This window comes from Corylus avellana, chromosome ca3 (assembly GCF_901000735.1).
Source record: "Corylus avellana chromosome ca3, CavTom2PMs-1.0".
Taxonomy (NCBI): Eukaryota; Viridiplantae; Streptophyta; class Magnoliopsida; order Fagales; family Betulaceae; genus Corylus; species Corylus avellana.
Genome location: NC_081543.1, coordinates 3,837,226 through 3,850,992, shown reverse-complemented (window position 1 = coordinate 3,850,992; position 13,767 = coordinate 3,837,226). Strand labels below are relative to the sequence as shown.

The following is a 13,767-nucleotide window of genomic DNA, read 5'->3' as shown; positions in this document are numbered from 1 at the left end:
TTGGCTTTTTGTTGGGCTTTTAATTGGTTGCTAATTAGGCCAAAAGTTAATTGCTTTACATGCCCAAATACGTTTTGTTGGGCTAAAGCCTAAAATACCTTATTAAAAATTAGTTATTTTTGGTATATTTTTAGCTAAAATAGCTTTTTTTTCTTTTTTTTTTTCTTTTTTTTTTTTTTTTAATATTGATCCACTACAATATAAAATAAAAACCAAAACAACGTCATTTTGGTTTCAATAATAAATAAAAAATTAAAAATTATAAAAACTTATCGTCATATCGGTTTTTCGATAACAAATTATTAACCGACCGATAAGCTTATTGGTATAAAATTTTTAACCGATTACCAGCCGATAACTATCGGTTACAGTTACTATTGGTTCGGTTAAATTCAGTAATCGGTAACCAGTTAATCTGCCCACTCTTACTTAAGATATAGGATAATTTTGAGTAAAAAAAAGAAGGAAAAAGGCATAGTTGGTTTGTGGGGGTAAGAGGGGTTAAGAGAATCCAATGAATATTAAAACGCCTTTTCACCCATGAATGGTACCTTATCATTTTTATATGTTCATGCATTGAAAGTTTCAAATGACCATGATTTAATGTTTGGTATATTTTGGCATATGACATGATTCTCTTGCTCCCATACGAGTCATGTGACCATGTCTCTTACGGCAGACAACATTGTCGATTCAGGCCATAAGTCCATTAAAGTTAGTACTATACTAGTATTCAATATTAAAGAAAATTACAAAGTTGATCCTTAGGCTTTTATTATTATTTTATTTTAACCACATGTCAAGTTGACTCATTTTTTTGCCTATCTAGCAAAATTATATTGGCGTTGACGTGAGAAATGTTAGGGGTCAAATTCTTTTTCATATTTGGCCTATTTTTTCTTACAAATTCAATAGATCAATTATTAGATTTGTGTGGTTAACCATTGACATGTGTAGGGTCCACATAAGTTCACAAATCTAATGATTGATTTGTAAAATAAAATTGGCCAAATATAAAGAAAATATTAACCCCTGACATTTTTTCGTGAACATATTATGATGTGTCGCAGTTTTTGCTAGCCTAAACTAACAAAAGATGGATGAAAGAAAAAAATTTGATGCAAGACGATGCTCCAAGACCTTTAAGGCATTTCTATACCATAGGGATCGAGTTGATTTAAAACTAAATTTCAGGGATCAATTAATAGTAGGGTTGGGTATCGGTCATATTGGTCCGATTATAGGGGTTACCGATTACCGATTAATAAGGAATGATACCGAAAATTATCGGTCATATTGGTAATTGGTTAAACCGGTTTCGTTTTAAAGTCGTGTCTCTGGCATTTGAGAAGTTGTGGGGGAGGAAACGAAGCAAGCCAAAACACAAGTCCAAGATGAGGAGGAAACTATATGCCAGCACTGTGTGAGTAGTGTTGAAACTGAGACAAAAGAACAAGATGAAAGTCAAGAAACCAGAAATGGAAAGATGGGATATCAGTCGTGGGTAGTAGGAAATGATGGTCCGGTTTCTAATGGTGGCCAAGATGCAGCGAATTGTCAGATGTTTTTAGGGTTTAATTTGAGATTAAACCTAGAATAAAATGGGAGTGAAAGAAGAAGGGTAAAAGCTGTGTGGCTAGGGATTTGGAAGAAATTGGGGAAGTAAAGTGCGCGTGCAAGAGGAGTTGTGAAAATATCTTGCATTGGGGGACATGTGTATGACCATGGGCAGTTAAGAGATGGCTGGCAATCATTCTCAATAATGCTTGACAGCTATACAAAACGTTACAGTTTTGAAGACAAGCTGCGAATGAGAATGGAGCAAACCTTGTTTTGGGTTGTTAATAAGTGAGCTTGTTTGTGGGTTGTATATTATGAAAAATAAAAAAATTGAGAATTACATTTATACCCCCTTATCGGTCATATCGGTTTTCCGATAACAAATTATTAACTGACCGATAACTATCGATTGCGGTTAATATCGATTCGGTTAAATTCAGTAATTGGTAACCAGTTGATCTGCCCACCCTAATTAATAGTTTTTCCTTAATATTATAAAGTGGAGATATGTACATCACATGTCATTTCAATTAGCAAACCAAGGCTCAACACAAATCATCACTATTAGTCTCCACGAGGAGATAATTAGTTTGTGGTCTTGGTCACGCCACCGCAGTTGGACATGTTGCTCTGGTCGGAGAGGAAGCACGGCGATGTTGTCACAATGGTAGTAGTGGTGGTGGTAGATTGATCATGGCAATAATGGTGGCGGTAACAGTAGAACTATGGTGGTTGTGGTTATAGTATAAGGTTCGCGGCTAAAAAAAAGAGAGAACTTTGACTTTTTAACTGCATTGATAACGTAACATGTTTTGGACCGTTCATTTATAATGAATAGCCATGATTTAAGGTATTGTCTTAAATATTGTAGGGGATCAATCCGCTTGTGAAGGTATAAAATGGGTAAAGGAAAGGATATTGGAGAAAGTCTTAATTGTTATAGTAGTTCTCATAATAAAATGTAAGGTACTAAGGTAGCATGTCAAAAAGCTGTGAAGAATCCGGTCGTGAGAGTTAAGCCCCCACACGGATCTACTTCATCTTCAACCTGAAAGGCGGGACAAACAAAAAAATTAAAAAAAAACAAAAAAAACAAAAACCCCACAAGCAGTAGCAGAGGAGCACGGCATCGTAGACATCCATTCGGAAAACACGCCTTAATCGAAGAAGAAGATCAAATTTTTTTTTTTTTTTTTTTTTGAGAATAAACTTCTTTTCATTATCCATAAATGGCTTGGTCGGCCAGTATAGCCTCCTTGATACAGTGGGGAAAATCATCTAACCAAATACATCTCTCCATACAAGACAGAGCATATTTTGCTAGACAGTGCGCAGCTCCATTTCCTTCCCGCGGGACATGCTGTACCCGCCACTCCTGCAGCCCACCTAACATTTCTGCAATATCATGGCTTACATGCCCATATTTGCCTCCCCTATTAGCCTCATATTGGATAGCTTGAACGACCACTCTTGCATCTCCCTCCAGACAGACTTTCTCCAGCCCCAACTGTAGACAGAATTCAGCTGCCGTCCAAGCTGCTAGAGTTTCGGCTCCTTCAGGTTCAGAACAATACGGTCTCGAATCGCACAGGGCTGCCACCACCTTCCCCATATGATCTCTGGCCACCACACCAAAACCCATCTTTGCCATTGAAACATCCAGAGAGGCATCCCAGTTAAGCTTTACAAAACCTGCAGGAGGTCGTCTCCATCTAGATTCCGCCACTTCGATGGACCCCCTCGGTTGTTGCCGTACCGCCATAGCTAGTTCATAGCTATTTATTTGCTCCTTTGCTTGCTGGATCACCATCTTTGGAGGTATAAACTCACCCCCGTGAACTACCACGTTTCTCCGCAGCCAAATTTGTCTGGCAACCACTGCACACAATTGCAATTCCTCCTCCTCTAGCTTCCCCAAAAGGACTTCAAAAATGGATGCAAAGTCATCTTCAAAGCTGGGAAATTTTTGAAGCGTCCGATTGCTTTCCATCCACACATCCTAAGCTGATGGACAGCTCCAGAGAATGTGGCCTGGAGTTTCTGCTTCACCTTCACACAACGGGCATAGAGGATCAGCTATAATGTTCCGGCGATGGAGATTGGCCTTTGTTGGTAAAATATTATGACAAGCTTTCCAGATAAAGACTTGTACCACTTTGGGACCCCTAAGTCTCCAGATCTTTCCCCATAAGTCTCCAGCCACCCTGCCACTCGACCCTGAACATTGATTGCGCTCCATAATTTCCTTACTTAGATGATAAGCGCTCCGCACTGAAAATATGCCATTTCGAGTCCCATTCCAAATGAGCGTATCTGGTTGGCGTCCATGACAGTGAACTATGCTGTAAATCTGCATCACCTCAACAGGACTGAATAGCTCTTTGAGAAGTGATAAATTCCATCCGTGATTTCCTTCGCCAAAGAGGCTACATACCTTTGCATCATTTGGGAGTTGGCGATTAGGAGAACGGATAGCATATGTCAAGGGAGCAGGACTCCAACGATCCCCCCAGATGCGTATTGAGTGACCATCTCCCACCCTCCATATGAGACCTTCTTTCAACAACTCCTTTGCCTTCCATATGCTCCTCCATGCATAGGATGGGTGAGAGCCCAAATTAGAACCCAAGAAATCCCCATGTGGATAGTATTTTGCCCGCAATACTTGTGCCATAAGGGACGTAGGAAGTTTAAGTAAACGCCAACCTTGCTTTGCTAACATCGCTTGGTTAAAGCACTCAATATCCCTAAACCCCATTCCGCCTTTCCCTTTGGCAAGACCCATCCTCTTCCACCCCATCCATGGAATTTGGGAAAGATTTTCTTTGTGCCCCCACCAAAACCGTGCCATCATAGAATTAATTTTTTTACAAAGAGTCTTTGGTAAAAGAAAGACACTCATCGCATAAGTGGGAATCGCCTGAATTACCGCTTTGAGCAAGACCTCCTTCCCTGCTTGTGAGAGAAACTTCTCCTTCCACCCGTTGAGCCGCTCCCAAATCCTCCCCTCAATATTCTTGAAAGATCGGACTCTTGACCGCCCTATTAAGGACGGAAGTCCAAGATACTTCTCATAACATTGAGTTGAGTTAGCCCCAATCGCAGTATGTAAAGTATCTCGGATTTCAGGGCAAGTATTTTTGCTGAAGAAAAGAGTCGTTTTCTCCCTATTGAGACGCTGTCCCGAGGCTTTCTCATAAGCATCCAATATCCCCTTCATTTTTGTCCACTCCTCAAGGGTTGCCCTACAAAACAACAAACTGTCGTCGGCAAAAAATAAATGACATAGTCGCACCCCTCCCCTTGAGATTGGTAACCCCGTTATTTCCTTTCTCGCCTCTGCCTTTACCATCAAATGACTAAGCCCTTCCGCACACAAGATGAACAAATATGGTGAGAGTGGATCACCTTGACGGAGTCCCCTCGTAGGCAAGATATGCCCATAAGGTTGTCCGTTAATTAAAATAGAGTAAGAGACCGTACGAACACAAATCATTATCATCTCAATCCACCTTGATGCAAAACCCAATTTCCTCATGATTTCCTCCAAAAATACCCATTCCACCTGGTCATATGCCTTACTCATATCCAGTTTTAAGGCCATAAAACCCTTCCTCCCCTTTTTCCTCCCATTCATGGTGTGAAGAGCCTCAAAAGCGACCAAAATATTATCAGTTATTAAACGCCCTGGTATAAAGGCACTTTGAAAAGGGGATGTAATATGAGAAAGAACTCATTTCAACCTATTTGCAATAACCTTAGCAATAATTTTATAAAGAACGTTACACAAGCTTATAGGTCGAAATTCAGTTACAGAACTTGGTTTTTTCTTCTTAGGAATAAGAGTGATAAATGTGCTGTTTAAATCAGGATCAAACACCCCCCTATTAAGAAAACCCAACACTGCCTCACATACCTCTTTACCAACCGTATGCCATGACTTTTGGAAGAAAACAGCCGCAAAACCGTCGGGTCCAGGTGATTTAAGTGGTGCCATCTGTGCTAAGGTTGTCTCTACGTCAGTGTTGGTGAATTCGGCCAAAAGGTTGTCATTCATGTCCGTAGAGACCACTGGTAGCAAACCATCCAAACAGTCCATCACTCCCACAGCACCTTCCGATGTATATAACTGCTCAAAGAACTTGACGAAGGCTTGACTAATACCCTTCTCTTCTCTCCATTCATTCCCGTCGGTATCTCGGATAGAGTGGATTCTGTTATTCTTTCGTCTTTGGTTAGCCCATGCGTGGAAATAAGGCGTGTTTCGATCTCCTTTTTCGTACCAATTAATTTTTGCCCTCTGTTTCCACTTGACATCTTCCTGTTCAAGCAGCAAATCAATCTCTTGTTGGAGGATTTTAATTCCAGCAACATTCATTGGGCCTTCTTCACGTTGGAGTGCTTCCAAAGTGGCTGTCTTGGATTTAATAACTTCTTCTGTATTGCCAAATTTTCCTTTGCTCCAGAATTTCAACCTTTCCCCACACCTTTTTAATTTTCTACTTACTTCAGTCAACCCGTTGGACTCCGTGTTGGCTTCTCCCCACTCCTCTTGGACCACCCTCCCAAACTCAGCATCTAGCATCCAGTAAGCTTCAAGTCTGAAGCCTCGCCTTGCTGTACGTCTGGCAGGTTTTGTTTCAGAAAATTTGATTAAAAGAGGCTTATGGTCTGAAGAACGAGCCGCCAGAACTTGTACCTCCTTTTCTCTGAATGCTGTACACCACTCCTTATTAGCAAGTGCACGATCTAGTCTTTCTTTGACAAAACCCCCATCCTCTCGGAGGTTAGACCATGTATATTTGGACCCCACAAATCCAAGATCTCCCAATTGACATGTTTCTATGGTTTCCCTAAACTTTTCCATCTGGCCCTCTCTCCTTATGGCCCCTCCCCATTTTTCTGCTGCAGTAACAACTTCGTTGAAGTCCCCCACACAAAGCCACGGGCTCGGGGAAAGCTGTTTCAAGTGCTTCATGAGGGCCCAAGCTTCATGTCTTTTCTCCACCGACGGATGTCCATAGAAACATGTCAACTTCCATTCAAAACCGCTCCCCTGTGAAAGAATTGTCGCATTTATATGCCGTTTGGAAAAATTGGATATGGAGAGTCCCCACTCCTCCTCCCAAAGAAGTGCTAAGCCACCACTACGCCCAACCGGGTCAACCGAAAAAACTCCATGAAAACCAAGAGTGGACCGTAAACGATCCATTTTATTTTGTGAACTCTTTGTTTCAATGAGAAACAAAAAGTTGGGTCGCTTTTCCTTCACAAGAAGGCGTAAATCTCGAACTGCCTTTGGGTTCCCAAGCCCTCGGCAGTTCCAACTAATGAGAATCATGGTGCTTGGCGGGGCTGCTCCACAGCCACCGCCAATTCCATACGTTCCTGTGCTGTCTTACCATCATCTATCTTCCCCTTCTTAGATCTTTCCTCCGTTCCCCCATGCTCAGATCCTGGACTTGAACTTCCCCCATAGCTGGTTCTGGCTTTCCTCTTCCAAGTACGTATATTAGTTCCGTCAATAGTATTAGGTAATAGTGTTGAAACTGCCAGTACTCCTGTTGGGCTTTTCTTTGTATTGTGAATGCCTCCTTTCTTCCCCGTACAGCCCATATTATTTCCCACTATACAGCCCATATTATTCTTCTGTTTTGGGCTTTTCCCTTTTGGCTTAGGATCTTTATCTTTAAAGCAGTCTGCCGTTGCATGAGGTCTGATTGGTCCATGCTGTTTGAAATTTTGCACATCAATTCCTCTCCCCTCTTGGAGATGAATCCCTTTCCCACGAGCTAATCCCACCTTTGGTGCCCGAGAATCTGTGATTCCTTCCAATTCAGCATTTTTCCTTCTTAACATCTTTTCCTCTTTCGCAAAGGGGTTGACCCTTCCTATTTGGGAAGAAAATGAATCCTCGCTACTACCTTCCTTATTGGGAGAGAAAACTGCCTTAGGGTTTCCGGAAGATGCGGTTTGTGTTTCCTCCCTAGCTGGTTCCGTCCGCCGCTGTCCGTTGAGTGGCGAGGCCGTCTCCTCTACCCCAGACCAGCTTGTCCCCCCACCATGAGAACCATCACCGCCATACTTCTTCTCTTCCGCTTTCAACCAGAAACCCCATTGCTTCTCTTCCTCCTTCGAGTTCAGCCTCTTCATTTTTGGCCCCTTACATGCTTGGCAACCATGGATGATCCTCCCACAGTAAAAGCAGAATAAAGGCAATTGTTCATACTTAAATTTTACCCAAATGGAATCGCCGCCCAGCATAAGTGTTCTGCCTCTTTCCAAGGGCTGTGAAAGATTAATCTTTACACAAATGCAGAGATATCTTCCCCATCCAACTCCGTCTTTACCCACATCCACGTCCTCCACTTCTCCCAATGATTCACCTATTTTTGTTCCAACTGCCTTTGTCATACACAAGAGCGGCATATCATGGACTTGAACCCAACATGGGGAAGAGGTGAAGTCCATCTTTGCAGGAGGGATTATTCCCCCAAATTCATTTATCACCAGCACTTGTCTATCAAAGGCCCATAGGCGTCCCGCCATCACGTTCTTCCTTATCTCCTCATCAGTGAATTCGAAAATCCACATATTGTCTTGGACCTCCCTGAAAAAGATGCTTCCCTCCGCCTTCCAGATCCTAGCCAGGACTGATTTGAAAGCCTCCTTGTTAATCTTCTTATCAGTCCAAAGCTTACCGATCAGACAGTTCGCTCCCTGCACCCGAGCCTCAACGACATCCTCTTCATTGATCGCGATCTCGATCTGCTCACCTTTCGTACGCCGTTGACCCTCCGACATTGTTCTGTTAGATAACACTCAAGCAGTGACTTCTTGCTCCTCGTCCCGGAACCCGGCTGGAGACTATCACCCTCACGTAGCTGTTTCAGCAATCTCCAGTAAAACCAGAGAAAACCCTACGGAGAGACGTCATAACAACTTAAATTGCTACAAGTCTCTTTAGTGTACGATATCTAACGCGAAGAAGATCAAATTTAAAGTTAAAGAGACTAAATCTAAATTTAAATCTAGATAGTGGAGAAAGTCTAAATTGTTATGGTCAATAGTAGTTCTCATAATAAAATGCAAGGTACTAAGGTAGCATGTCAAAAAGCTGTGAAGAAGAGAGCTGCTAAAGAAATATAAATTAATTTTGTTGCTACTCCCGGAAAGAAAAAAAAAAAAAAAAAAAAATTGATTTTTGAGTTGAACGGAAGTACCAATACAATAACAATAAAAATCATATTATAGGTATATATGTTTGTAATGTGTTCTGAGCGGTGATTTTTGTTTTTAATTTAAAAGAATGTTATGATGCCGATAGAAATGTTAAAACTATTTTCTTTTCTTTTTTTTTTTAAAAAAAAAATTTTAGAAGTATTTTGTATTTTAAGTTATTTGTTAATATTTTCGTCTTGAGAATAAAACATTGACATAGCAAACCTACTCTAATTGAATTTGCACGTGCCAACGCCACTTTGGTCTACATGTGGTAATGGACTTCTTTATTATTAGTTTCAGCCTTCAAAAAACTGATCGGACACCAAGATTAATATGAGTGTCTTTAGCAGTGCCACAATTGGAGAGGAGGAGGAAACAGATCTGCTTCCTCCCCCTCTACTCCATGCTCTTATCTTATTCCTTTTGGTTTTTTCTTGTTTCTTGTTGTTTTAGGGTGTTCTCCGACCAAACCAGCAACTTCGGCCTCTTCCACCGTGTTGTGCCACTCATCTCCTCTTTAAGATCAGTGGAGTTTTAGATCTAGGTCTTCAAACTTAGATCTACTCTCCTCAATCGGTTTTCGCTCCGCCACGTGCCAACTCCGTCTCTTTTACCTTGGCCGTTGCTACTGTTTGCTGGTTGTTTGTTTGTGTTTTTGTTTTTGAATAAGAGTTTTCTTCTCTCCGAATCTGGCCACATGAGCGATCTATTGGATGAAGAGGATTAGATCGGTGTGAAAGAAATCTCTCACGGCCGGAAAATAAAGGTTGAGAAATATAACTATTAATGTGTTAGCGGAAAAGTTAAGGTCATAAATAGTACGAAATTGTAAGATATGTATTGTATCTATGACGTTGTAGCTCTATAGTCTTAGGCTATGATTTTTCAGAGCTTTTATGTTATTTGATGTAAGAGCTTTATGTTCTTGATCTTATTATCAATAAAATTGCAAAGATTCTCGTTAAAAAAATAAAATAAAATAAATAAAGGTGTGTCTTTAGCTGCACTCACAATTTTACATATAAAGTCTTCAAAAAATGGTGGAAAACCAAAATTAATACGAATGCCTTCGACCGCACTCACAACAACGAATTATCTGGATATTCGAGTTAGGTATTGTGGTGGCCGGCAGTCACATGATCTGAAGGAAAAGAAAGGCGTTTCTATTCTTGTCTCTTGAGAAGACCTTTGAGGCAGTAAATGCCAAATTGGACATGATATCGTTGGTTGTATTTGATGGCTTTTTGAACAAATTATTTTACTTCACCTTGTCGAGACATTTTTGTAATCTAAAGTTTTAATATGATTGAATATATATATATATATATATATATATATATATATATATATATATTGTGATTTTTCATTCCCGTCAAACAACGAAAAATATTTTACAAGAAATCATTTTTAAGGAAAATGTTTTCGGCAAAAAAACATTTTACGTCGAAACAAATGAAGCCTTAAGCTACTACTCTTTCACATCAAACATGGGTGTCAGTTAGCTACGGGGCGTTGAAGAGAAAAGAGTTCATTAAAATACATATTGGAATACCATTCTAGTCTAAAAGTCTAAGTTCATGGACTTAGGTCCACTACTCCACTTAAATATATTAACTATTTTTTTTCTTTATATATTCTCAATGTGGAATACAACACTTACGACTGTACTCATACCGGTTATCACACGAGATATTGGATATTGCAGTCTTCATAGGCAGAAAAGGAGGAGCACATAGTATGAGGAGATAGAGAAGAAGGTAGAAAAGTGAGGGGATGTGCATGACAGTTAAGGATCTACCACCAAGGGTTGTGGGCGTGGAAGACAGGAGAAGGGGCGATGGAGGCGGTGGATAGAGGACAGTAGATCTAGCTTTCAAAACTGGAAAAGAATTGAAAGAGAAGAAGGAAAAGGAGAGGAAAGAAGTGGGAGGAGAGGGGAACTCTCATTTGATGAGAGGGGAGAGCTTTTCTCCCTCTAGTTTGCTTTTCTGCCTGTTGACATGTCCAAGTTACACATGTTTGTATTATGGCCAAAAACAAGGAAGAAAAATGAATGAAATGGTTGTTTTACAACTCAACTATCTTCAGTGTCTGATGAGAAATCAGGTTCCTCTGGCTTAAACAGCTTGGGCATCTGCAAGCTGGTTGCATCAGACTTGTGTTGAACCCCTCTTTTGGTGTTTGTAGCAAATTTTGAAGCCAAAATTGTAGCTCCCAAGTTCTGAGCATTATGTACATTGTCAACTGATGACAATCTTTCAGCACCACTAATATCCACATAATCTGCGCCTGATCCATCCCTATAGTTAAAGTCTTGTTCCAAAATATGTGTATAAAAGAAGTCCTCTTGTCTTGCCAACTCCATTTCCTTCTTTCTTTTCATGCACCGTCTCCATGCAACTTGTATAAAGCAAGCTCCCCATGTTCTCCACTGGTGGGAGTAGTACCTGAAAGCATGCTGGAGTTTCTTGCTATGCAGGCGCTTGAACTGGCTGGCAACAAACTTTAGGTCTTCAGCTCGAAGAGCAAATGCCTCAACTTCAGTAATGGACTTCACTGTTCGAGTTGATGATGGAAGGTTGAGGCTTGAGGTGGGCATTAGAGCCCATGTCAGCAACTCTTCCCCACAAAAATCGCCGGCTCTGAGGGTAATAGAGTTGAAGAATCCTGATCTTCCACCGTCGGTTGTGGAGCTCTCCAGCTGCCCTCTAATGATGAATAGCATCTCGTTCACTGGATCACCCTCCCTGACCATATATGTGTCTTTTGTATTCAACGACGACACAAGGCGTTCACAGATGGCATCTAAGAGCTGATTATCCATTTGCGCGAAAAAAGGAACCTGCAAATAAAGATGAAACACACAAGTTGAAAATATCAAACAATATTTAGTAGACTGGTATAACACCTTGACTTACGCGGCGAACAAGGGCGAGACAAAGATGTATTTGAATTTGACGGCGAAGGTCCAGAGGCAAAGAGCGCAAAATGGATTCTTCATCTACACCTCTTGTAGCAAGCCATTTGTATTGAACAAACCGACGTACACGCTCCTGCAATTCTGGAGGTAATTGACGGTGCCTCATCCACTCCTCTGTATCTCTTCGTCTGACCCTCCATTCTTCTAGTCTTGCTGTTGTAGATTGCAGATAACTCTTCAAGAAAACCCAGTTTGTCACACTAAACAAACTACCAAAGCTGAAATAGAAATATAGAATCATAATCGCATGAAGATAAAATATTGGAATGAGGCAAACAATACCTGCATGTTGCCTATGAGGTGTGAGAACAGAACAAGACCAGATATGCTAATGAGAATGCTGAACAATGTTTCACCGCTAAAAGTGCTTGTAACTAGAGTTTGTCCATATGAGCTGCATATTGGGAAAACTATTAGCACAACCATCAAAAGTAATATTTCAAATATGTTCATATATAATTGTCAGACCTCAATCGACAAGACATTTTTATATATATGCACAGAAAGAGAGACAGAGAGATACATAGATTTTGTAAGTGTGTATGCTTAATTGATCTCCATCTTTTTAACATATTCTCAAACCTCTTTGAATCGTCTACATATATGGTATAAATTCACATGTTGTTTGATTATTAACTAAGCTATGAACAATGTAGAGTCTTTTTAGAGTTTTTGCAAGCTTTTACAGAAATGCAAGTCAATACACAACCTATGATTTCCTTTAAACTGACTCTTTAGCTTAAATTAAGAATGCTATTTCCACTATTTGCTTGTGATCCTGAGATTAACCTGATTTTGACCATTAACTGCATTCTGAAAAGTTTCAGATGCAATTGCAAGAAGAAAAAAAAGGTATTTTGTGACGGTTCCATAGACCCTCATCCCTTAACAAACCTGAGATCCTAGAGAATCCTAGGACCCTTAGGCTGCCAGAACCAATTTTTGGTCATCCTCATAAAGGACTATCTTGGCACTTTCCATTAAAATCATTGATCACCAAAATTGCTCCTAGATAACATAATCCAGGAATTACCTTCTCAAATGATTACTAAAATCTTATCAGTACAAGTAAAATTTTACTATATGGCCATATGAACAAGGGAAGAGTAGGTTATGCAGAAAGATAAAACTTAAAACTTAATCAATCTGATATCTTAACAGATAACAGAAAACTCCACCGGATTCAGCCAGTGATTGAGCATGTGGGAACAAGCAAACCATACCTTAAATTCCTCAAACCCCACCACAGGCAATAGAAGTACTTCTCAATGAAAATAGAAGAAGCAACATCATTAGTAAAGGCATCAGCAAACATTCCAAACTGGAAAGAGTAATCTTTTCGAGCATCACAGCTAGTGAGCACTTTAGTTACATTCAGCCAAGCCCGCCTTTCGGGTTTGTCCAAACTGTTGCAGTCAAGAAACAAAGGATCACATGACGGAGAGTGCGTGGCATTCATCTCATTTAAGCACTCTATGCTCCAGCACTTAAGCTGCCGCTGAATTGACAACAAATACCATGAAGCTCCAAAAATCTGCACTGACATTTTGGAAAATATTAGCGATAAATTAATAATAAAAAGTCTCGACAGGATATTGGGATACTAAGCAATAAGATAATTAAGTGCTTTGCTTACATGGCTAGCTAAAATATAGAGAAGGAGATTGTACACTGCCCCTGCCCAAGCAGTCTTGGCTATAGATCCGGTGGTTTTGATGATCCGCCGGTGCAAAGGAAAAATAACAAAAAAACGAGGAACATACTGAAGGAGAACAATCAGAGAAAGCGTGTGGTTCGCATGAGCAGCTGTTCGGTTTTTCACCGCTGGAATTACGAACCATATGACTATCTACCAAAGCATAAACAGAGTAAATTCAAAATTACTAGCACCCAGATTCAATTTCGAGACAAGTTTAACCATCCCACCAAAAGATAAACAACATAGATTAGTGATTAGGAAAAAAAAGACTAAAAATTCATTAATGAGCAAGATCAAACATTTG

General features: G+C 40.3%; 2 protein-coding genes across 2 annotated transcripts; both read right to left on the bottom strand.

Annotated features, from left to right (window-relative positions):
• Positions 1–2,779: 2,779 nt before the first annotated feature.
• On the bottom strand, positions 2,780–3,550 carry LOC132173561 (uncharacterized). The gene has a single exon (XM_059585076.1). The coding sequence runs from the start codon at positions 3,548–3,550 to the stop codon at positions 2,780–2,782; it is 771 nt and encodes a 256-aa protein (XP_059441059.1).
• A 7,308-nt stretch (positions 3,551–10,858) lies between these two features.
• LOC132173559 (probable cyclic nucleotide-gated ion channel 16) lies at positions 10,859–13,685 on the bottom strand. The gene is made up of 6 exons (XM_059585075.1): positions 13,674–13,685; positions 13,401–13,613; positions 12,988–13,298; positions 12,047–12,158; positions 11,703–11,939; positions 10,859–11,626 (listed from the first exon to the last, which is right to left on the bottom strand). Exons 1-6 carry the CDS (start codon positions 13,683–13,685, stop codon positions 10,859–10,861), a joined length of 1,653 nt encoding a protein of 550 aa, XP_059441058.1.
• Between the last annotated feature and the right edge of the window lie 82 nt (positions 13,686–13,767).